Below are 24011 nucleotides of genomic sequence, written 5' to 3'. Positions count from 1 at the left end.
TAGATGAAGTGATGTGATGACTGAGATTTGCTTCGAAATTATATGGGATGAGTGGTAACGGGTGACTGAAACAAGACTGACTATAAGTGAATCACCAAAGTAGTTGACAAGTATGTGGAACTTCACTGCACTACTCACTCACTTTTGTATGTCTGAAATTTTCTACAAAACATTTTTAAAGGGAGGAGATGGAATGGATTAACAAAAAATACTTGTGGATACTAGGTACTCTGAAGGACCTAAAAAGTACTTACTCCTATGCAAATTGGTGCAGCCGCTCTGGAAAAGTGTGGAGGTTCCTCAAAAAATTAAAAATAGATCTACCCTATGACCCAGCAATAGCACTGCTAGGAATTTACCCGTGGGATATAGGAGTGTTGATGCATAGGGGCACTTGTACCCCAATGTTTACAGCAGCACTTTCAACAATAGCCAAATTATGGAAAGAGCCTAAATGTCCATCAACTGATGAATGGATAAAGCAGCTGTGGTTTATATATACAATGGAATACTACATGGCAATGAGAAAGAATGAAACATGGCATTTTTGTAGCAATGTGGATGGAAATGGAGAGTGTTATGCTAAGTGAAGTAAGTCATACAGAGAAAGACACATACCACATGTTTTCACTCTTAATGTGGATCCTGAGAAACTTAACAGAAGACCATGGCGGAGGGGAAGGGAAAAAAAAAAAGGAGAGGGAGGGAGGAAAACCATAAGAGACTCTTAAAAACTGAGAATAAACTGAGGGTTGATGGGGGGTGGGAGGGAGGGGAAAGTGGGTGATGGGCATTCAGGAAGGCACCTGTTGGGATGAGCACTGGGTGTTGTATGGAAACCGATTTGACAATAAATTTCATATTAAAAAAAAAGTACTATTCCTATTGAATTAAACAGCTTTATTCCCAAAAACAGGACCCAAAAGAGTGGTCAACCGTTCAGAGATAATCAATATATAATTTACAGTTACTTCCATGTTCTTACAAGTTCTTTTGCATTCCTGGTGCATGTCACATAGCTGCTTGGTAAACCAGAACTTCAGAGTTTTTCAGTAAGATACATGATGTATTTGGAAAATGGCAATCAGAATTTAAGGTCCCAATACGCCTTAGAGAAAAATCAACATTCTTATAGTCTAAGAGTATCACCATAAATCACAACAAAAGACAACGGTTATAATACTTAAAAAAATTAACACATAAGCAAACCTTTTGGTATCGATTTTAATAGCAACAAAACTGTCCGAAGATGCTTCTGTTACTTTCTCATCTTCCCAACTTGCAGCCATCTGTGTTGACTGCTCATCATCACCTGTAACACATTTCAACGATATTTATAAGGCCAGTATCAGCTGACTCTTTTCCCCCAGAATGTGGAATTTCAAATAAAATATAATTGCACAAATACTATTTTCTATCAAATTTAAGAACAAAAACTTTCCCATAAAATGAAGAGCATGACTATGGCATTGCTAACATTATAAAAGTAATGAAAAACAGCTCAGGCTGCTAAGAAAAAAAAAAAGTAATAAGACATAATGAAAAAGAATGACACTATCTAGATTTTACAAAGTACTGTATTTTCTAAAAGAAGACATTCAAAGTATAATGCACATAGTATCACAATAATTGGAAGTCATAATAGAAATGTACAGGGGCTATTTTGCCTTTTGTACATGTAATTTTTTTTTTTTTTTTGAGAGAGACAAAGAGTGTGTATGCATTGGTGAGGGGCAGGAGAGGGGTAGAGGGAAGGGGGGGGGGGGGAGGGAGGGAGGAAGGGAGAAAGGGAGAAAGGGAGAGGGAGGGAGAGAGAGAGAGAGAATGAATCTTAAGCAGGCTTGACACTCAGCATGGACCCCTACACAGGGCTCTTGATCCCATGACCCTGGGATCATGACCTGAGCCAAAATCAAGAGTTAGACACTTTAACAACTGAGCCACCCAGGCGCCCCCATACATGTGACTTTAGAAAATAAAAGCACAACACTCTTCCTTCATGGAGGACTTTTCTGTCAAGCTCAATGTCCCCCAACAGCACAGCATTACTCTCCAGAATTTCCCCAAGGTAGATAGATGCGGATGCAATTCTATTTGCGGTTTGGGACTTGCCTTTTATTTTAGGTATGGTAATTATAAAAGTTATGCTGACCCAAAACTAATCTATAGTGACAGAATTCAGCACAGTGGCTACCTGGATGGCGGTGCTACTGACTGGGAAAGAGCATGAAGGAGCCTTCTGGGGGTGCTGGAAATACATCTTATCTGGATGAGAGTTACAAGTGTTTTAATAGTAAAAATGCACTGAGCTGCTCACTTAATCTTACTTAATATACCGTACGTCACACTTCAGTGACAAAATGTTTTATGTTATACCTGTCAAGCGGCTGCTTCCATTTTAGACTTGTAATATCTAGATTTTGGCATAGCCACTTAGTGGTGGGCAGAGGAAAACTTACCTAAGTCAGATGAAATCTTTCCGAGATTAAGCAAAGTGCTTTCTCAAGCACTTTCAGGTGAACAACCTCTGCCAACTTACAGATTTAAAAAGTTCCCAGGCCACATTTTTTCGTTGTTTTACAAAAATGAGGTAATTCTCTATCTATTCTTCTGCAAGCTGTTTTCTTCCCAAGTGCAGCCTTTCCCCAATTTAATCCACCCTCAGCATTCCTCATGTCGGCTAACTATTTAAGGTATCTCCATCCCTTCAGTTTTTAGGCCCAAAATTTTACTTATCCTTGACTTCAGTTGACTCTATCTCCAAAATATATCCAGAATGTAACTATTTCTTTCCACTTTCACTGCTACCACCCTGATTTAAGCTATACATATCACCTAGATGATTACAACAGCTTCCAAACTGATCTCCCTGTTCAATCTATTCCTTTTTTTCCCCCAAAAAATCAATGCAACCTTTACTGCGCCTTTAAAATATCACAAATAAGCCTGAAAAATCATCTGGCATCTTTCTGTTTCTATAGCTGGACAACTGAGAACTTATTCACTAGCCTGAACTGTTCCTTTTTCATAAATGTAGATAACCTCCAAAAATTTTCTGATATCCTTGTTTTTTAACTGTTGTGACTTGCTGAATCAAAGCAGCTAGTTTGATACAAGTTCAATGTCATTTCCTTTGAGAATTAACTCACCTTTCTGAACCTGAGATACTGAACAAGCAATGCCAGCCTCAGCCAAATCCTACAGATTTATTTTTCACCCAAGAAATTACAGATTTCAAAAAGAGAACAATTCTCCTGAAAAACAACATTGATGGGGAAGTGAGCATATACAGAACTGATAAAAGAAGCCCAATGTAGCCTCCTTCATCATGTTTGTTTTTTTTTTTTTCTTTTTGAAGTAATTTCTATGCCCAACACGGGGCTTGAACTTACGACCCCAGGTCAACAGTCACCTGCTCTACCACCTGAGCCAGCCAGGCACCCCACTCCCGTCCCCCTGACCATGTTCTGTAAATGACTATGACTACAGAGAGCGCAAACAGTAGCCAGATTTTTTCTATTTCCCCACCATTTGTCAACATGGACCCTCTTTTTTCTCTTTCCAAAGAGACAGAGTTCTACACTGATGTGACTGAAGTCCCTTCGCAGGGTTCCTCTGGGGCCTTTCACAATAACTGTGCATCCTTTCAGAGTGGATGCCGACATTTTCTGGAATGTCGACAGTCTGCTGACTGCAGTAGATGTGGCAAAGCTGCTCAGTCTATTCTTAACACAGAAACTTTTGTTAAAAATTTCAGATCATATCAATCCTCTGCTCAAAATCCTATAATGGCCCCCAATTTCCCTCCAAGTAAAAAAGCCAAAGTCCCTGCAAATGGCCTCATGCCTCCAGTTACCTCTGTGACCTCATTTGTCTTCACTTTCTTCCTATTCTGCTAATATAAAAAACACTCTAAGGTCTTTGTACTAGTTGTTTCCTCTGCCTAGAATGTTCTTCTCTCAGATATTTACATGGTTAATGCTCAACCCTCTTAAGTCTCTGTTCAAATATTATCTTCTCAATAAAGCTTTCCCTACTCATACTTTAAAATGACAGCCTTAGGGTACCTGGATGGCTCATATGGTTAAGTGTCCAACTCTTGATACTGGTTCAGGTCATGACCTTTTGGTCGTGAGATGGAGCCCTGTGTCCAGCTCTGCACTGAGAGTTAAGCCTGCTTGGGATTCTCTCCCTCGCTCTGCACTGAGAGTTAAGCCTGCTTGGGATTCTCTCCCTCCCTCTTGCTCCCTGCCCCTCCCCAGCTCATGCTCTCTCTCAAAATAAATTTTAAAAAAGTTTAAATAAAAAATAATAGGGGCCCCTGGGTGGCTCAGTCAGTAAAATGTCCGACTTCAGCCCAGGTCATGATCTCGTGGTCCGTAAGTTCAAGCCCCATGTCGGGCTCTGTGCTGACAGCTCAGAGCCTGGAGTCTGCTTCAGATTCTGTGTCTTCCTCTCTCTGCCCCTCCCCTGCTCGTGCTCTCTCTCTCTCTCAAAAATAAACATTAAAAAAATAAAATAAAGTAAAATAAAATAAAATACAAAATAATAAAGTGACAGCTTTTAGGGGTGCCTGACTGGTTTAGCTGGTGGAGCACATGACTCTTGATCTCACGGTCATGAGTTCAAGCCCCACATTGGGCATAGAGCCTACTTTAAAAAAACAAAACAAAACAAAACATGACAGCTTTTATGGGCTCCTGGTTGGCTCAGTCAATAGAGCATGCAACTCTTGATCTCAGGGTCATGAGTTCAAGCCCCACACTGGGCCTAGAGTTTACTTTAAAATAATAATAATGGGGCGCCTGGGTGGCTTAGTCGGTTAAGCAGCCGACTTCGGCTCAGATCATGATCTCGCGGTCCGTGAGTTCGAGCCCTGCGTCGGGCTCTGTGCTGACAGCTCAGAGCCTGGAGCCTGTTTCAGATTCTGTGTCGCCCTCTCTCTGACCCTCCCCTGTTCATGCTCTGTCTCTCCCTGTCTCAAAAATAAATAAAACGTTAAAAATTTTTTTAAAAAAATAAATAAAATATTAATAATAAATTAAATAAAATGACAGCCTTCAAACATTCCCAAAGCTCCCTAATTTCCTGGTCTCTTTTTCCCTGTAATACTTATCACCTTCTGATAAACTATGTGTTTTACTTATTATGTTTACTGTCTGTTTCCCTCAACTAGAATGCAGGTTCCAAGAGGGCAAGGATTGTTTTCCTTTTATTTACTAACATAATTCAAATGCCTACGATACAACTTGGCATATGTCAAGTACTTGGGATACAGCAGGGCCTCAATAAGTGTTTTGTGGAACAAACAGCTAAATTTCTGGTACAGTAAGTATCTTGGCATACCTACAATAATTGACTAATGCTGCACATTTGAGTATATTCTATGTGAAATGGGATCTAGGAACAGGAGCTTGAGAAATCTGGTCATGGAAAAGTAAACAGGGACTAGAATGCATCTACAGACTAGGACCAAAAAGAATGCCAGTAACAGTCTTCCAGATATTGAGGAAGCAAACTGGGAAAATTATCATTTGTAGTGACATCGTTCAGAGCACATCTTCAAACACTATGGGGTGAGGAAATGTAAAATTCCAAGTAAATGACAAAATTATCAACCTAGAAAATAACTATATGGCAACATTCTTACTACAAACATGTCTTAGAGAAGGCTGTGAGGCATGAGAGATCCTTTTCATTCATTCTTTCATACGTTCACTATTTTATTCCATTCTTATTATCCTAGGCATTGGCTATAATCTAAATGTGAAACAAAGGAAACATTGTTTGCTCTGGAGCTTAAAAATCTAACAGTACAAAAAATGTACTTGTTGGTGCGCCTGGGTGGCTGAGTCGGTTAAGCATCCCACTCAGTTTCGGCTCGGGTCATGATCTCACAGCTTCATGAGTTCGAGCCTTGCATCAGGCTCTGTGTTGACAGTGTGAAGCCTGCTTGAGATTCTGTTTTCTCTCTGTTTTCTCTCTGCCCCTCCCCCAATCATGCTCTCTCTCAAAATAAACTTAAAAAAATTAAAATTAAAAAAGTACTTGTTTAGTAAACAATTATAATTATAGTAATAAATACTGTTAAAAAAAGAACAGATCTAGGAAAGAAAATAGTAAGACCCTTTTAGATTGGTCAGGGAAGGCTTCTCTGGGGCAACATTTAAGGTAAGACCTAAAGGATGAAAAAATTAAGCCATGCAGAGTTCACTAAGCCAGATTTTATGTGTAGGAAAAGGTCTGTGTGACTGGGAATGTCATGAACAAAAGGGAAAGCCAGACAGGAGACTAAAGAGTTGAGAGTCAAAGGTGACTCCACACTTCGGTTTATCCACCTGGATGTAAAAGTGGTGTCATTTACTAAAATGTAGAAAACTGGGGCGGGGAGAAAAACAGGTTCAGGCAGTAAATATACTTTTAAGCTTGAGAATCCTGTGAGGCATCTAAGTGGGGATGTCAAGTGGGTAGCTACAAGTATAGATTCGCTTGCTACTTCTGAGATTGGTACTTTTCATTATGTTGTACCATGTAGGTAGGGTCCCAAAAATCACATCCCCACTAGCAATGTCTGTCCATAATTCAGCCTACTGGCAGCAACAGCTGCTTGACCAACAGAGATGTAAGGATGAATGGAATTACTTAACTCACTAAGAACTATATTAACTCTACGGAGCAAGATTATTAATTGCCAACTTCAGTATCTTTAGTTTCTTATTATTAAGAAGTATATAAACCATGCTATGGAGTTAGATCAGCCTAAAATTTTAGCAAAAAACGCTGTATCCATGGTAGTATTCAGCAGTATCTAAAATAAAAGCACTTGAAAAGAACAATACAAGGGTGCCTGGCTGGCTCAGTTGGTAGAGCATGTGGCTCTTGATCTTGAGGTTGTGAATTCAAGTCCCACCTGGGTGTACAGATTACTTAAAAATAAAAAAATCTAAAAAAAAAAATACAATCTCAGAAACAAAGAGATCTCCTACTATTGTAATAATTAGTACTACTGTTTCCATATGTTTGTTAATTAAATCTAGCATTTACTTCAAATTAACTGATTAGCCCAAAAGTGCCTCCTAGGAACATTTAAACATCTTCAATTGTGTGTTTTCCTAGTACAGCCAGGAATTCCAACCCAGAAAACATCAACTAGTCAAAATCTAAAAGCTTTTGTGGTCTATTTTAACCAAAAAAGGCAGTAAATAGTGTCTATCATGAAAATTTTAGCCCACTAGCAACACTACTCTGTGAACTGACACCTTTGCTTCAGGATCCTTGTCAGAATATTCTACCTTCCCAAGAATAGAATCAAAATCCTTTTCAGTTTTATTACTTTCAATTTGCATAGTCATAATACTTTGAAAATACTTCCTCTTGTCTGAACTGGTAGTAATCTCTCCAGTCTCAATCCCACAATTTTCTTTAATTCATCCATGAAAATTTCACTAAATATAAAGAACTTGCCTAAAGTGCTTCCCACTTGAGGGGTTTACATGAACCAAAGTATACCCTTAAGACCACTTCTTCCAGCCATAAAGACATCTTTTTAATTTTCTACTAAGTTGGTTTATTGTTGTTGAGGTCTCCCACCTAAGAAAATCATGAGTTCTGGTTATATCCTTCGATGTTATGAACAAAGCTCTAGGCAACACGTAAGTGTTGGGAGTTTCATGACCCCTGTCTATGTATTCCTGGAGTGAAACTAATTCTGCCTAGTGTTGGAGATTAACTTTCTAAAACTCTACAAAAGCCAACAGTATTTTGAACAGGTCAAGGGACAAACTCCTTTGACAGACTAATGGTCTTCCTGAAAACATTCAACAAACATTCATCAGAGTCGTTGATATCCTAAAAGTATGTAACACATGCTCATCAGTAAAAAGTTAATTGAAGAATGTATATTTACACACAAAGCCCCAAAGATCTCTAACTTTATTTTACTATTGTAATAATTAGCACTACTGTTTCCATATGTTTGTTAATTAAATCTAGCATTTATTTCAAATTAACTGATCAGCCCAAAAGTGCCTCCTAGGAACATTTAGACATCTTCAGTTGTGTTTTTTGTTTAAAAAATGACTACCATAATCCTAAATTTCCTGACTATGACACCAATTTCAATAATACATGAAGTGTACAGTTGTTCAGTTTTTCTCAAGAAATAAAAGATTTTTGGGGCACCGGGATGGCTCAGTTGGTTAAGGGACCGACTTCAGCTCAGGTCATGATCCCGAGGTTTGGGAGTTGGAGCCCACTTAGGATTCTCTCTTTCCCCTTCTCTCTCTGGTCCTCCCCTGCTCCCTCTCTCAAAATAAATAAATAAACTTTAAAAAAAATAAGACTTTTTTTGAAGCTGCTAAAAAAATTTGTCAGGGCAAGACAGAAATATTTTTTGTGACCCTGCTATGTGACCCATGTCACTTAACCACTGTGGACATAAATTTCCTCATCTATAAAATGGGTAAAATAAAACCTATTCTACTTATCACAAAAATCAACCGAGATTTTATGTGAAAAACACAACTTAAATGTCATAAAACTATTAATGTACACTTTTTAAAACAAGTTTATTTTGACAGAGAGAAAAAGAGCATGAGTGGGGGAGGGGGAGGGGGGGGAGGGGAGGGAGGGAGGGAAGGAGAGAGAGAGAGAGAGAGAGACAGACAGACAGACAGACAGACAGAATCCCCGTGCTGTCAGCACAGACCCTGACTTGGGGCTGGATCCCACCGACCCTGAGATCACCACTTGGGCCAAAATCAAGAGGCTGACGCTTAAGTGACTGAGCCACCCAGGCACCCCAAAACTATTACTGTACTCTTAATAAGCACAGCTAAGTATCATTTAATTCTTCTTTCCTTTTTAATCCACTTTTTTTTCCTTACAGTATCACAGCACTTATGTATGTGGACTATAAACTCTAAAACTGCATAAGAGGATCTAAACTACTCAAACTCTTCTAATTAACACCACTAAGCTAAAAATCTGGCATAATTTAAAACAATTATAAATTTCAAATTTAATGTTAAGTGAAATTCATATTTTAGCCTTTGTTCTTTATTGTGCTGCATAAAGTGATACAGCTATTATCTAGTCTCTCCAAGTCATAAGTTAATAATTTGAGCATACCGTTATTAAACACAAATGGTTAAAATAATATAGTTCAAATGGTCACAAACACTAACTTGGTTCATGTAATGAGAATCAGCAAAACCACAAAGGCATAGGTTTACTGTAAATCTAGAAGATTTCTGTAATAAAATAGGGCAGTAATAACATACTGAGCAAAATAACCCAGAGTAACACATGATAAATGAGTTAGCTCACGTTCTCGAAACTGTGGGTATTAGACGAACCAAGCACCGAACATCTACTTATTCTAAACAAATGGTACCAAAAAAATCAACTTGCAACAAACCAAATATTCCACATTAGACTCTCTCTCCCTATTATCATTAAAAAAAAAAAAAAATCCAACCTATGTAAAGCTCAAAAGTTTGCGTCTCAGGAGCGTACGACCGCCAGTAACCGAAAACATCAGGTGGCTTCTCTTTGTTGCTTACCGATGACACAGCTTTCTTCCTGACAGTCCACAATTAATTACGAACCCAAATGCCTGTCGAAAGGCCTGTCTCTCTATTCCCACCTGAACACTTAGGAACTACACAAGCGTTGAAGCATCCCGAAGTGGGTCCTAGGTGACAGAGAGGGGTCCCAGGGTGCCCGAGAGGGAGGTGCTGGGGTCTATCTGCGCCAACTCGTCAGGGGGCGCGGCGAGAGGCGCAGCGAGGGTGGGCTGCAGAGACCCGCGCAGAGCTGTGGGCGGGGCTGAGCGCGTTTTGGGGGCGAGGCGGGGGACGGTGCCTCCGGCCGGGGTGCCGGGAGAAGCAGGAGCTGGAGGCCTAGCCAGGCCCGGCGTGCCCCAAACGGAAGGGGGAGGCGCTGAGAAAACAGGCACGGCAGCCAGGGCCTGTCGAGAGCACGGAGGAAAGGCTGGGGAACCCTAGGATTGGAGGTAGGCCGGTGGGGTGTCCGGCCACAACTCGGGCCCCCGCCCCCTTCACCTGCCACGAATACCACGAAGACCGCTCCGCTCCTCTTGGCCGACGCGATGGCGGCTGGAATGGCGCCCTGGAACCACAACATCGCTCTCCTCGGGCCCAGGCGCTTGTCCGGTGTGTTGTCGCCGCGGTCCGGGAGCTGGCCCCGCCCTCTCTTTCGTCTGGCCCCGCGGCCCCCGCTGCCCCAGCTGCTCTGTCCCCCGCCTCCGCGCAGGCACGCTAGCCCGTCAGCGGTCCCCTGGGACGCGCGCAAGCGCGCGGACCAGGCGCACCCTGCGCCACGTGACGCCACACGTCGCCGTCGGCACAGGGCCCGAGTGCCTTGTCTTGTTGGCAAAAAGGTGCGTGCGCGCGACCGCTAGGCCTCAGACCCTGCAATTCCGGAAGTGGGAAAGATGACTAACCGCTACGGCGCGTTGACGGCGCCTACAAGAGGCATGACGGGAATTGTAGTCTTCATAGGCTTGTTTTTCTTCATAATTGGAAAATGTAACGGTGGTTTCCGGGGCACGGCTAAAGGGGACAGCAGTGAGAGCCCTTTTCCAATCTGGGGAAAGGGGAGGAGAAGAAGTGGTGCTCACTGTCGTGAAGATGCTAATCACCACCTCATTGAGACCTTAAATATGGAGGAAGTCGTCCCCGCCTCGAGTGGAACACTAATTGTGGACGATGTAATTTTTATAATTAGTGGTCATTGTGTGATACGGGAAGGTGTTTTTCTGTATGGACCTACGTGGACTTTGTAGGGATTTACAGCAAGGCTTTGACTTCTGCTGAATTTATCAGCCCAACCCTGAAGAGACAGGGTAAAAACCCCAACGGCCATACAGCCGTTGTACCTGAGGGGAGGTGCTGGTAGAATGCAGGCGTCCCGCAATTTCTTAGTCGTTGGCCAGAGAGCGTTCCAAAACCTCAGAACACTGGCTATGCTATTGCCACAGCTGCTTTCTAAAGTAACTTAAAAGCACAGAATATAGGATTCATTTTCCAGCTACTTTCCATGGTAATACAAAAGAGGATAGATAATGCTCTTGTTTACAATTTTATGTGAGAATGTTCTATAATTAAGATATGGCGTCTTGTGGTTGTTTGCCATTAAAATGAAAACTGATCCAGAGCACCTGCCTGGCTCAGTCCGTGGAGCATGTGATTCTTGATGTTGGGGTGGTGAGCTTGAGCCCCACCTTGTGTGTAGAGATTACTTAAAAATGAAATCTTTTTTAAAAAAAATAAAAACGATCCATATTTAATACTTTCTGGAGTTGCACAGTCTCTGATAACTGTTAACTAAAGGCTTATACTTTTTTTTTTTAAGTTGCATATGTTATTATAGTACACATTCTACATCGATTGAGTTTCCCCCTCAGCAACTGACAGTCTTTTCAGGATTAAGGTGGTACATCTGAAAATACCTCTTTCCTATAAATATTTTATCTGAAAATAGTTAACATTGAACTCCAATTTGTATTTACTTTTTTCCAATCAGGCCTCTCATATAGTGTTATAATAAAACTGAAACATAATGCTGATTACAGACCATTGCTGCTTATATAGGACACCATTTCTCAAGAAGAATTAGAGTTGATCTTCAACATCAACTTTAAGTGGGTTTCTTAAAATTCAATCAACCTAGGGGTGCCTGGGTGGCTCAGTCAGTTGAACGGCCAACTTTGGCTTGGGTCATGATATCACAGTTTGTGGGTTCAAGCCCTGCATCGGGCTCACTGCTGTCTGAGGAGCCCACTTCGAATCCTCTGTTCCCCTCTCTCTCTACCCTTTCCCCACGTGTGCATGTGCACATGTTCTCTCTCTCTCTAAAATAAATAAAAAACATTTTAAAAATTCAGTCAATGTAAATTATTTCAGTAGAGTGATGTCTTTATTTCTAATGTTAGGATTAAACAATGTGAGAATGATTCATAGCCTTTATCAAATGTTTATTGCTCATCTACTATGAGCTAGGCATACATACCTGGCATTGATACAGTGAGGCAATGAGACATGAACTCCGTCTTTGTGACTACACAATCTAAAGAGGAAGGCAGACACTGAACAAGTGATTGTGAGTAAGGATGAATGTCACAAAAGGGGAAATTCTAAGTGCTTCAGAAGTGTGTGATGACGTGGCCAAATGTGGATAGTGGGATTAAGAAAAGCCCTTAGAAAGCTTACACTCCAGTCAGTGGGAAAGACTAATATAAAAATGGGTGACCATAGGGGAGCCTTGGTGGCTCAGTTGGTTGAGCACCTGACTCTTGATTTCATCTTAGGTCATGATCCCGGGGCTGTGGGATCAAGCCCCGCATCTGGCTCTGCACTGAGTGTGGAGCCTGCTTGGGATTCTCTCTCTCCCTCTGTCCCTCTCCCCTGCTGGCACACATGTGCGCTCTCTCTCTCTCTCTCTCTCTCTCTCTCTCTCTCTCTCTCTCTCTCTCAAATAAAAATAGATAGATAGATAGATAGATGACCATAACATATTGGTCTGGGTAAAACCAAAGAGCCACGTATAGGGCGTGGCAGAGAGAAAGGGAAGGACCCGGATGGTCTCCTGGCGTAAGTGGTATCAATCCTATTTTTCGCATGGACTTGAATCAATGATAAAAACTTAAGTTCCATTTTACACTCAGACCCTTAAAGAAAGGCTTGCTTATTGATGTGCAGCAGGAAAACTATGAAATAGATATAGTTATACAGTCTTAATAGTTATATCCTGTCATTTTCCTTCCCACTAACACCCTGGGTTTTAGACATAAAAGACTTCCTGTGAGCTAGGCTTCAAGGATTTATGGGCTTTTTTGATACAAAAAAAAAAAATGGCTTCATTGCAATGAGGGCTTCTTTGAGGGATCTTTGATATCAGGCTTGTTACCAGGTCTAGAGGCACTGGAGAGGAAAGTCAGGTTTTACTTGGTGTGTCTATGACTACTGGTAGAACCCCCACCATAACAGCTTGACCTACATGCTTGAGCCCACTGTGAATCCACAAGTTTGGCTTCTTGTCATAAAAAAAAAAGAGAGAGAGGCCAAGATGGGTAACTGTTCCATTTGGCTGACCAAATTCTCAGGCCTTCCAACTCTCGGAATCTCTGAGTTCTCCTCTGTGACCGTCACTAGGGGCTGCTTCAGATTTGTTCAACAGATGTTCAAACTGCAGATGTTTACCCAGGACAGGACCCCTAACCCTCTTTGAGTCTGGGCAGTGTGGGATCTTTGAACATCTTGGTCCTGTACTTGAGCTGGAGCCCACAGACTGCATCTGGTCTCCTGATGCTCTTATTGACACAAAGTTTTAGAAAATTCAGGTGTGTGCTAGTTTGCTACAGCCCCTCCTACTTATAACCTTTGCTTTTTTTATTTACTCTCTGGCAGTATCAAGTATTTGAGTTTGCCAACCCTGCTGTACATGCTCATTTGGCATCAGATAGGCAGTAAGTGTACAAACAACATTGGCTGGTGTTTCACTAACCTGCTCAGTACCAGCTTCCATTTAACAACCCGAAAGACAATGGGTCAGGTAAAGTGGCACATCTAAAGGAAGACTGCAGTTTCTCATGGTTATTTTCTCCTGTGAGTATTTTATGATACATAGTTATTGAAATGTCTCGGTTTATGTCTTCTTTCCTCCAGAAGATAAAAAGCAGCAACTCTATTTAATCTTCTTTCTATCCCCCACAATACCTTATGACTTACGTGGATCGAATGGGTTGTTGGTGTCGTGAAGCCAAAGGTTCCCCACCACAAAGATTCTATTTCAATTTGCACAGGTAAAAATCCATCACAAACAGAATTCTTAACTGTGGTCGCTCAGATATATTCCAAAATTCATAAGAAGGTGAATGATCCAGTGCCCGCCCTTTACCATTGCTTGAGAAAGAAGCCAAAGTGCATTTCTTACTGTAGCTGGATTGGTAATATCACCTTGAAATATCACCTTAATACCTTTAAATCACCTTTAAAATCCCTGCTTAAAAAAATTTTTTTCTGGGGCACCTGGGTGGCTCTGTCGGTTAAGCGTCCGACTTCGACTCAGGTCATGATCTCATGGTTCGTGGGTTCGAGCCCCGCATTGGGCTCTGTGCTGACAGCTCAGAGCCTGGAGCCCGTTTCAGATTCTGTGTCTCCCTCTCTCTCTGCCCCTCCCCCACTCGTGCTCTGTCTCCCCCTGTCTCAAAAATAAATAAACATTATAAAAATTTTTTTTAAATAAAAAAATAAAAATAAAATTTTTTTCTTTTTTGTTCCATAGAAACTTGCACCTGTTTGCCACCAGAGGAGGCTGATTACTTATATATTGCAAAGCCATTTACATAAAAAAATATGTAAAGGGAAAATGATATTCTCTATTTTTGTTTTTTCTTGCATGAAAGAGGGAAAAGTGTAAAAAAAAAAGTAAAATGATTATACAAAGCATCATCACCTGCCTATACATAGACCAGTATGAGAATGGTTTAGTTATAATACAAGGCTCATGGAGGCATATACATTTAAAAAAGAGAGGAGGAACATTTGAATATATTCTAACCTTTGCTCACAACCATTGAATTTTCATGAGTAAAGATGGGATGGCGGGGCTCCTGGGTGGCTCAGTCGGTTAAGTGTCCAACTTCAGTTTAGGTCATGATCTCACGGTGTGTGAGTTCAAGCCCCATGTTGGGCTCTGTGCTGATGGCTCAGAGCCTGGAGCCTGCTTCGGATTCTGTGTCTCCTCCTCTCTCTGCCCCTCCCATGCTCATGCTCTGTCTCTCTGTGTCTCTCAATAATAAATAAATGTTAAAAAATTAAAAAAAAAAGATGGGATGGCATTCTTTTCTGGCTTCTCACAGAGATTCAGGTGAATAAGACAAATAAAAAATAGCAGTTACTCATCAGCAAGGCCTAAGATAGTAACTTAGGTAGTTAAGCTCATGAACTCTGGAGTCAGGCTTTCCTGGTTCATTTATGCAGCCAGTACTTACTGTGTGATCTTGGGCAAAGTTCTTCATGTCTCTCACACTTCAGTTGCCTCACTAGTAAACTGGGATAAAAATAGAAACTCTCTTTTTGGGCTATTGTCATAAAATAGGGACTTTTATAAGTGCTGAGCAAGTGTTAGGCACATAGTAATTAAATGCTTTACACATGTTAGCTATTACTTCTGACTGCCAAAACCGTGCTTAAGAAAAATAAATGTGCGCCTTTCAGGATTCAAAGCATTTGACTCAGCCAGATCATTTCTTCATTTAATTATTGGACAAATGTTTATTGAGAAAGGCCCTGGTAGGATCTGAGAATGTATTAGTAAACAAAAGCAGTAGTCATTTCTCCTGCTCTGAAAATTACATAGTAATGGATAGTAAAACATTAAGCAACTAATTGGCCAATTACTCATATAATTACCATTGTGATTAATGTTTCAAAGAGAAAGTACAGGATATTATTAGAGTTAATACTGTCAGAAATGACTTAGTCTGGAGGCCTGAAACTGGGAACTCTAGAGGAAGAGCAGACTACCTGAAGGAAGTGATACTTGAGGTAAGATCTGAAGTATGAGCACAAATTAACCAGAAGTTGGAGGTAAGGTGGCAAGAATCAGTGTTCCAGGCAAAGGGTAAGTAACATGTGGAAAGAATCCTCAAATCTCAGTGGCTTAACACAAAAAAGGCTTATTTCTCATTTACTTCATAGACTATGCCAGTCAGAGGTGTAATGGGGAGTTGGTGCATGGGGCTCTTCTCCATACAGTTGAGAACTCTTGAATCTTCCCAGCCAGTGGCTGTTCCTTTTCTTGACACCCTGGTGATCTTCATTAGATCCTCTACATGCAGCCAACAAGCAAATTTCGATGTACACAGATCCCTGGAGATCTTTGTTAAAAATGCAGATTCTGAGACACCTGGGTGGCTCAGTCCGTAAAGCGTCCGACTTTGGCTCACGACATGATCTCACGGTTCATGAGTTGAAGCCCCATGTTGGGCTCTGTGCTGACAGCTCAGAGCCTGGAGTCTGCTTCAGATTCTGTGTGTGTCTCTCTCTAGCCTCTCCTCCCCCCGCTTGCGCTTGGTCTCTCAAAACTGAATAAACGTTAAAAAAAAAAAAGTTTTTTTAAAAACACAGATTCCAATTGAAGTAGGTCTGGGGTCAGACCTGAGATTCTGCATCTGTCTCAAGCCCTCTGGTGATACTGATAACAGCTAGCTTCTAGCCTCCCCCTCTATGATTAACAAGGACAGAGAGAGTCTCTCAGAAGGTTGTAGGGGCCAGGCATGCATTTCTGCTCACATTTAGTTGTCTAAAACTTAGACACATGGCCTTCTAGGTGCAGAAGGCTGGAAAACATAATCTCACAATGTGCTGTGGAGGAAAGACACCCCCACCTCCTCACAGTTTGCTGAAAAACTAACCAATCTCTGCCATAGATGGGGAAGAACCCCACTTTCTGGCAGAAGATCACTATTGTATAGAATTCTGTTGACAAGACAACATGGCACATTTGAATAGCTTACACAGGTCTAGTGTGACCAGAACCTAGGACTGGAGAGGGCCAGTGTCAGTTAAGTCTAGATGGGTAGGTAGGCAAGGGTCATAGCATGCAAGACCTAGGAGGTGATGTTAAGGATTTTGGACAGTGGAAAGACCACTGATCCAATTTGTATTTTAAAAATTCACCCTGACTGCAGAGTGGAGAGTAGATGGTGAGGGGAATGAGGGAGGGTATGTGGAGAGAGCACCCAGAACCTTTGCAGTTGTCCAGGTATGAAATGGCAGGGGACTCTAGACACTGCACTGCTCTGCTATGCTACCAAAGACAGAGGACATGCTGATTATTCTACCCCATATCTCTGCATATTTTTGAGCTTATACTCTCAAATCATAAATTCCATATTTTTTTTAAAGTCTGCACCCAACATGGGGCTCAAACTCATGACCCCCAAATCAAGAGTCACATGCTCTCCTGACTGAGCCAGCCAGGCACCCCTGTCCAATCCAAACTAGATTTTCACTGTGTTTGGAGTCTTTGGCTAATCATTTATTGAGTCTACCGTATACAAAATTCTACTGGATATTAAAGATAAATGAGACTTGATCCCACTTTCCTAGGACAGTGTTGTCTGATAGAATTTTCTGCAATGGAGGAAATGTTTTGTGTCTTCTCTGTTCAGGATGGTAGCCACTAACCACATGTGGCTATTAAGCATTTTAAATGTGGCTAGTGCAATTGCGAAACTGAATTTATATTTAATGTAAATGTAATTCATTTACTAGCTACATGTGTTTAGTAGCTACCATTCTGGATAACAGAGCTTCAGGAGTTGGAATAAAATGAGAGGATAACCAGCAATTCTTGGCAGGACATGATCAAAACCAAGTAAGTCACATAGTGCAGTATAAACTGTTACATGCAATCAAGAAAGGGATACAGTTTAGGGCACAGTCTCAGTCCTAAAACTGATGAAATGACATACTGGCTTGTTGTTTAATCTTTCCAAGCTTCACTAAAATGTAGCTAGTCATACTGACCTCAATGGATTGTTTTAAGAATGAAACAAGATCATGTATGTAGTATAGACACACACACACACACACACACACACACACACACACACACACACAATATGACTACATAGAATTCGGTGCAGTGAGTGCTTTCTCTCCTTGTTCTTCTCCTGATCCTGTTCTCCTGGGTGTGATCACGGCTGGTGGAGCCTCAGATCATAAGCCCTATCACAGCCATGGTCTTCTGAGCAAAAGGGAAGCTGAGAATTGAGTTATCCTGGCCACTCTTTTGGGGAAGAAGGACTTGTAATGTGGGAGTTTCCCCAAATATAGAAAGGTTATTTAAAAGGTGTCCAAATTTGGGGTGCCTGGATGGCTCAGTCAACTGAGCATCTGACTTGATTTTGGCTCAGGTCATGATCCCAGGGATCCCCGCGTGGGGCTCTGCACTGAGCATGGAGCCTGCTTGAGATTCCCTCTCTCGCTTTCTCTCTCTTCCTCTGCCTTTCTCTCCAGCTTGTGCACTTTCTCTCTCTCTAAAATAAAAGGTGTCCAAATCTGACAGATGTCCTCCACCAAGAATTATGTTTTGGTGACAGTGGAATATAGGATAATGTAGACCACAATTAAAGAGAAGTAACTCATGGATATTTGTACCGAGGTGATATTGTGGGGGCCAAACTATAAAATGAGTACTTCATTGGCCTTGGTCTACATTAGTTGAAGAGCTTATTTCTTCTGCTTACATGTAGGGTTAATGAAACTAATGATGTGTCAGAGCTGTGTGATTCTCACGTATTTATGAGTTTTCCCATTCCTCTCAGGATGAGAGGCAAGTCTCAGCTCTAGCCATGTGTTTTGAGTTATTTCTCTGAAAACAGGGATTCCTCAGTGCTTTGCTACTCCAGGTAGTGGTCTGAGAACCAACAGGACCATCAACTTGGAAGTTTGTTAGAAATGTGGGACTCTTAAGCCCTACCCCAGACCTACTGAATTAGGATCTACATTTTAAAAGATTACCCAGAGGGGAGAGAAATTACTCAGGGGATTTATATGCACACTTCATTCAATTTCCTCTTGTGACCGGCCAGTGTTGCTACAGTCCCTGCCTTTAAGGAACTACACTAAGTGCCAAGAGAGCCAGAGCATGGTATGTGAATCATCCTTCAATTCCAGCTCCCTGCCATCTCCTGACATCACTTAGGAGAGCTCCAGACCAGCAAAAACAGAATTCTTAGGATCCTCTCTTTGTCATTAACTAGTTAACAAATATTTGTTGAACAACTAGTAAGTGCTTGGGAATACAGCCACAAGTAAGATAGGCAAGACCTCTGATCTCATGGAATTTATATTCTAGTGGTAGAAAAAAAAAAGACCTAATAGTGATAAGTGATATGCAGAAAACTGAGATAAAGTGATGCAGAAGATTGTGATTGGGTGGCTAATAAAGACCTTCCTGCTGGGGACACTTACACAGAAGATAGAAGAGCCGGCTTGGCAGAGTTCAGGGGAAGAGCATTCCAGAAAGAAGGTACAGCAAATACCCATATCCTGAATGGTATAAGATCAGAGACTAGGCAGGGCTGGATCACGTAGAGTTTTATAAACCAAGATAAGTATTTGGTATTTAATAATAGAAAGCCATCAAGGGATTTGGGCAAGGGAATTATCTTTTAGATCATTCTGCCTATGTGAGTACATGGGAGCAAGAGTGGAGGCTGGGAGACTAGTGAGGAAGGCCATTCCAGCAATCCAAACACTGGGTGATGATAGCTTGGATTGGGTGGAGAGGGTAGTGGATATGAAGAGGTCAGCTTCAGGATTTGTTTTGGATGCAAAGTCAATGGGAATTTTTATTGTGTATTTGTGTCTGTGGTAAATTGTTTCCAAAGATGGCTGCAGCCACATCTTTCACCCTATACGCCTTTTTGCCACCTCTCTCTCAAGAAGTGGGGTTTATTTTCTGTGCTGTGAGCTGGCTCCAGGACTTTGTTTCACTGGTAGAATGCAAAAGAAATGACATTCTGGGATTCCAAGATCAGGTTTTAGGAGGACTTTAATTAATCAGCTATTAAAAAAAAAAGAAAGAAAGAAAAAAGAAGGAAGTCCTGCCATTTGCAACAACATGGATGCACCTTGAGGGCATTATGCTAAATAAAGTAAGTCAGGGAAAGACAAATACTGTATGATCTCAGTTATATGTAGAGTCTAAAATACCCTCTACTTACAGAAACAGGGCACCCTGTGGTGGGGGGCAATGGGTAAAGGTGGTTGAAGACTATAAACTTCCAGTCATAAGATGAATAAGTTCTGGAGATCTAATGTACAGCATGGTGACTATAAATAAGTCCAGGCTATGCTGTTGGAGGAGCTGTGCGAACAGAGCTTCCTTGGAGGATGAAATACCTCGAGAGTGTCCATGTAGAAAACTGAGGCATAAGGAAGAAAAAAGAAAAAAAAGAAAAAAGAAAATTGAGGTATCATAGCTGGGGGTGTGGGGGATGTCAGCCCTGGGACCCCCGATGTGAATGAAGCCATTTTGGAACTTCTAGCCCAGCCCACCCTGAGCTGAGGGCAGCTAATTTCAGGTAGAGGGGAACCAAGCCATCCTTTTGGAGGCCCGCCCAAATTCCTAACCCATGGGATTATTCCTTTAAAGCACTCAATTCCAGGGGCGTCTGGGTGGCTCAGTTAGTCAAGTGTCTGACTTTGGCTCAGGTCATGATCTCACAGTTTGTGAGTTTGAGCCCTGTGTCTGGCTCTGTGCTGACAGCTTGGAACCTGGAGGCTGTTTTGGGTTCTGTGTCTTCCTTGCTCTCTGCCCCTTCCCCCACCCCCGTTTCTCTCTCTCTCAAAAATCAATAAACATTAAAAAATAATAATAAAACACTCAATTCTGGGTGGTGTGTTAAACAGCGAGAGATACCTGAAACAGGCCAGGGTTTTTTGAAGGGAGATTATGTAGCTAATGACTTATCTATTTCTCTTTCTTTCCTTTCTTTCTCCTTCCTTCCTTTTTTTCTTTTCTTCCTTTCCTTTTTCTTTTTTTCTTTTTTTTTTAAACATTTACTTCTGAGAGAGAGAGAGAGCAAGTGAGCACAAGTGAGGGAGGGGCAGAGAGGGAGTCCAAGGATTTGAAGCAGGCTCTGTGCTGTGATTCCAGAGCCCAATGCAGGGCTCATACTCACGAACTGTGAGATTATGATCGGAGTTGAAGTCAAGAGTCAGCCACTTAACCGACTGAGCCACCCTGGCGCCCCAATGATTTATCTATTTCATTGCTTCCCCCTTCCCTGGCAAAGAATCAACTTTTATCAGTTTTCGGGTTTCTGATTTAGAAGTTCCTACTGTCTTTTTCTTATACACTTATACACTTCCAACATTCTTAGGCTGGTAAAATCAAATCAAAATGAATCCAAGTGTAGACACTAAGGGGGAAAAGAACTAGTATGCAATATGCAGCGTGAGCATATATAGGCATGGGGTAGATTAAAGGGCAGCCATATCTGCCTGTTTCCAGGCTGGTAAAGGCCTACAGGCTGAATGTGTGCATGTGAATGCCTAGTTTTCTTTTAGCATCAACTCAAGGCTTCTAGAATTTCAAGCAACACGAGGCTAGCTTTGAATCATACCAGCATAGAACACCTTCATGCTACCACCACACTGGACACTAGCAGGATACGGAAGTCTGTGCTTTCTGCTTAGGGGACTATACTATCACATCTCATGATGCTCAGCAAGTAGTAGGTGGATAGGGGATCCGGTCGCCTTCACAAAGGCCCTGGGGCTGGCCTTTGCTGAAGTGTTACATTTACATTTTTCCTGTTGATGAGGACACATGGAGAACCCAACTTTTGCTACCTCCTGGGGTAGCTGTGGATGTACTGGCTTTGATTCTTCTCAAGCCACTCTGGCACTATGGGTTCTACTGAGACCTGTGTTCCCACACTATTCACAGGTCACAGATCACTCCCTGGTGGGATCAGAAAAACAATGGCTTAGCCTGGGTGAGGATTCAGATGCCTATTTTGTTGTCAGCTCAGATGACAAGTTAATTATTAATTACTGCTGGCATCATGGCAAACACACTTTGTGCTCTTGATTCACAAATACATTCCCAATAGATCCATGTTCTTCATGGACCAAGGGCTTAAAAATATTAAGCCATATTCTCAGTCTTCTAATACATAAAGTAGCAAAAGTGGACAAAAAGTTATAGTGACCTCTATCATTCCCAAAGAAAGGGCTGCTGGAGCTATTATTGGCATAGGTAAGAATAGCCCATTTTATTTTACTCATTTTTTAAAACGTTTGTTTATTTTTGAGAGACAGAGCTCAAATCGGGAAGGGGCAGAGAGAGACGGAGACAGAGGATCTGAAGCAGGCTCTGCACTGACAGCAGAGCCTGACATGGGGCTCAAATCCACAAACCACGAGATCATGACCTGAGCTGAAGTTGGACGTTTAACCAATTGGGCCACCCAGGGACTGCAAGAATAGCAATAGTTTTAATGGCAAAAGTACCACCCTGTCCCTAAATACAGTCAGTACTTATGGAAAATCCACAGCCAAGGCTGTGGATCATTTGAAGCTGTCTTTATGAAGGTTAAAAGTCTGGGCCAAATCACATCTTACATGCTTCCTGTGTGTGGTTCTTCCTCCATTTTTCTGTAGGTGAAATCAGATTCTAGAGGATCAAAAATAGAATATACCCTAGGGAATGTGAGCATATTTTTATAAAGTGGGGGGGTTGGCAATTTCTTAGTATTCCCATGTGATTGTCAGGGAATTGCGGGGGTGGTGGTGGGGTGGGTGGGATCTAACTTCACAATAGCCTTGCTCTGGTTTCTTACCTATTTTCTCTGGGCAGGGTAAACCCAGGGTCGAAAGTGAACACAGGTTTTAATGTACAGCATGGTGACTACAGTTAGTAACACTGTATTGTGTATTTGAAAATTGCTAACAGAGTAGATTTTAAAAGTTCTCGGGGCGCCTGGGTGGCTCAGTCGGTTAAGCGTCCGATTTCGGCTCAGGTCACGATCTCGCCGTCCGTGAGTTCGAGCCCCACGTCAGGCTCTGTGCTGACTGCTCAGAGCCTGGAGCCTGTTTCAGATTCTGTGTCTCCCTCTCTCTCTGACCCTCCCTCGTTCATGCTCTGTCTCAAAAATAAATAAACGTTAAAAAAAAAAAAAGTTCTCAGGGGCGCCTGGGTGGCTCAGTTGGTTGAGCGTCCAACTTCGGCTCATGTCATGATCTCACGGTTTGTGAGTTCAAGCCCCGCGTAGGGCTCTGTGCTGACAGCTCAGAGCCTGGAGCCTGCTTTGGATTCTGTCTCCTTTTCTCTCTGTCCCTCCCCATTTGTGGTCTGTCTCTCAAAAAATAAATAAATGTAATAAATAAAAAAAAATTTTAAGTCTCCTCACACACACAAAATTGGTAACTATATGAGGTGATGGATATTAGCTAGTCATTTTGCAGTACATACAAATATCAAATCATTATGTTGTACACCTGAAACTAATATGCTTTGTCAATTAGGTCAATTTTTATTTTTGTAAACAAAAAAAAAAAAAACCCCAAAAACACTTAGGTTTACCAGGAGGCCTACTGCAGGAGTTAAACAGAGAATGAGTAGATGGTGTTTTTAAAATCTCCATCTCCACGTATGATTAACAATTCTTGCTATTCTGGCCCTAATTGTGTATTCTATCCTTCTTTGACTCTCTACAGTCAAAAATAATAAAAACTTGACAGGCCTTGGAAGTGAGGGACTTTCACAGTTCTCACTCTTACTTTTCCCTCTGGTATGGCTCCTGAATCTGACATGGTTCAAAGGCAGCTCCAACTTTTCCCAGGAGTACAATATTCAACATCAGGACGTACCAGCTTGTAGGGAGGCCTCGGGTGCCCTGAGACCAAGGGGGACTTTGCAGAAGCTTTAGAGCGAGTGAACATCTGCACCAGTCTGGTAACACCTGTTGCTCCTGAGTTGCCAAGTAAACCTGTAGTCTAGGCTGGAAGCAAACCGGGTTCTAGCCAAGTTGCAGACGGCAGACATTCCCACCTTTTGGGTTTCACAAACAGTTTGACTTTGCTTGGCTAGCAAACGGGAAAAGTTTTCTATAAAGCATTTGAGGTAAACTGGACAACTGGGTGCTCAATATGTTGGCTAAAACCACAAATTCTTTATCTAACCAAACATAATGTTTGATTTTTAGCTGCCTGACTGTAAGTGTATTCATACTAAAGACTATCTTTCATTGACTGGTATTAACTTTATGAGAGAACAAAATGACGGGAGTCATACCCACAGGCATCACTCCCACAGAGAAAGCAATGCTTTGTAGCACTTTTGTAAAATGATTAGGATTACTGTCTTCTGTCAATCTAAAATAGAAGTCTTCAAGATGGGGGAGGTCTTCCATACTAATACTCATTGAAAAAGGTGTTTTTAATTTACAAAAGACAAAATGGGTC

The 24011-nt window shown here is 41.7% G+C and overlaps 1 protein-coding gene across 1 annotated transcript in view; it reads right to left on the bottom strand.

The window, feature by feature from the left end:
- The window catches only part of UBXN4 (UBX domain protein 4), a 42848-nt gene extending 32550 nt beyond the window's left edge, over positions 1 to 10298 (bottom strand). The window contains exons 1-2 of the mRNA XM_011285214.3: positions 10065 to 10298; positions 1210 to 1312 (exon numbers count right to left, since the gene is read on the bottom strand). Coding sequence (XP_011283516.1) covers positions 1210 to 1312; positions 10065 to 10146 — 185 coding nt within the window. The 5' untranslated portion in view covers positions 10147 to 10298. The remainder of the gene's footprint in view (positions 1 to 1209; positions 1313 to 10064) is intronic.
- Positions 10299 to 24011: the final 13713 nt, after the last annotated feature.

The sequence above is a fragment of the Felis catus genome, chromosome C1, assembly GCF_018350175.1.
Source record: "Felis catus isolate Fca126 chromosome C1, F.catus_Fca126_mat1.0, whole genome shotgun sequence".
Lineage (NCBI taxonomy): Eukaryota > Metazoa > Chordata > Mammalia > Carnivora > Felidae > Felis > Felis catus.
The sequence above is the reverse complement of the archived record's forward strand: the minus strand, read 5'-3'. Positions and strand labels throughout refer to the sequence as shown.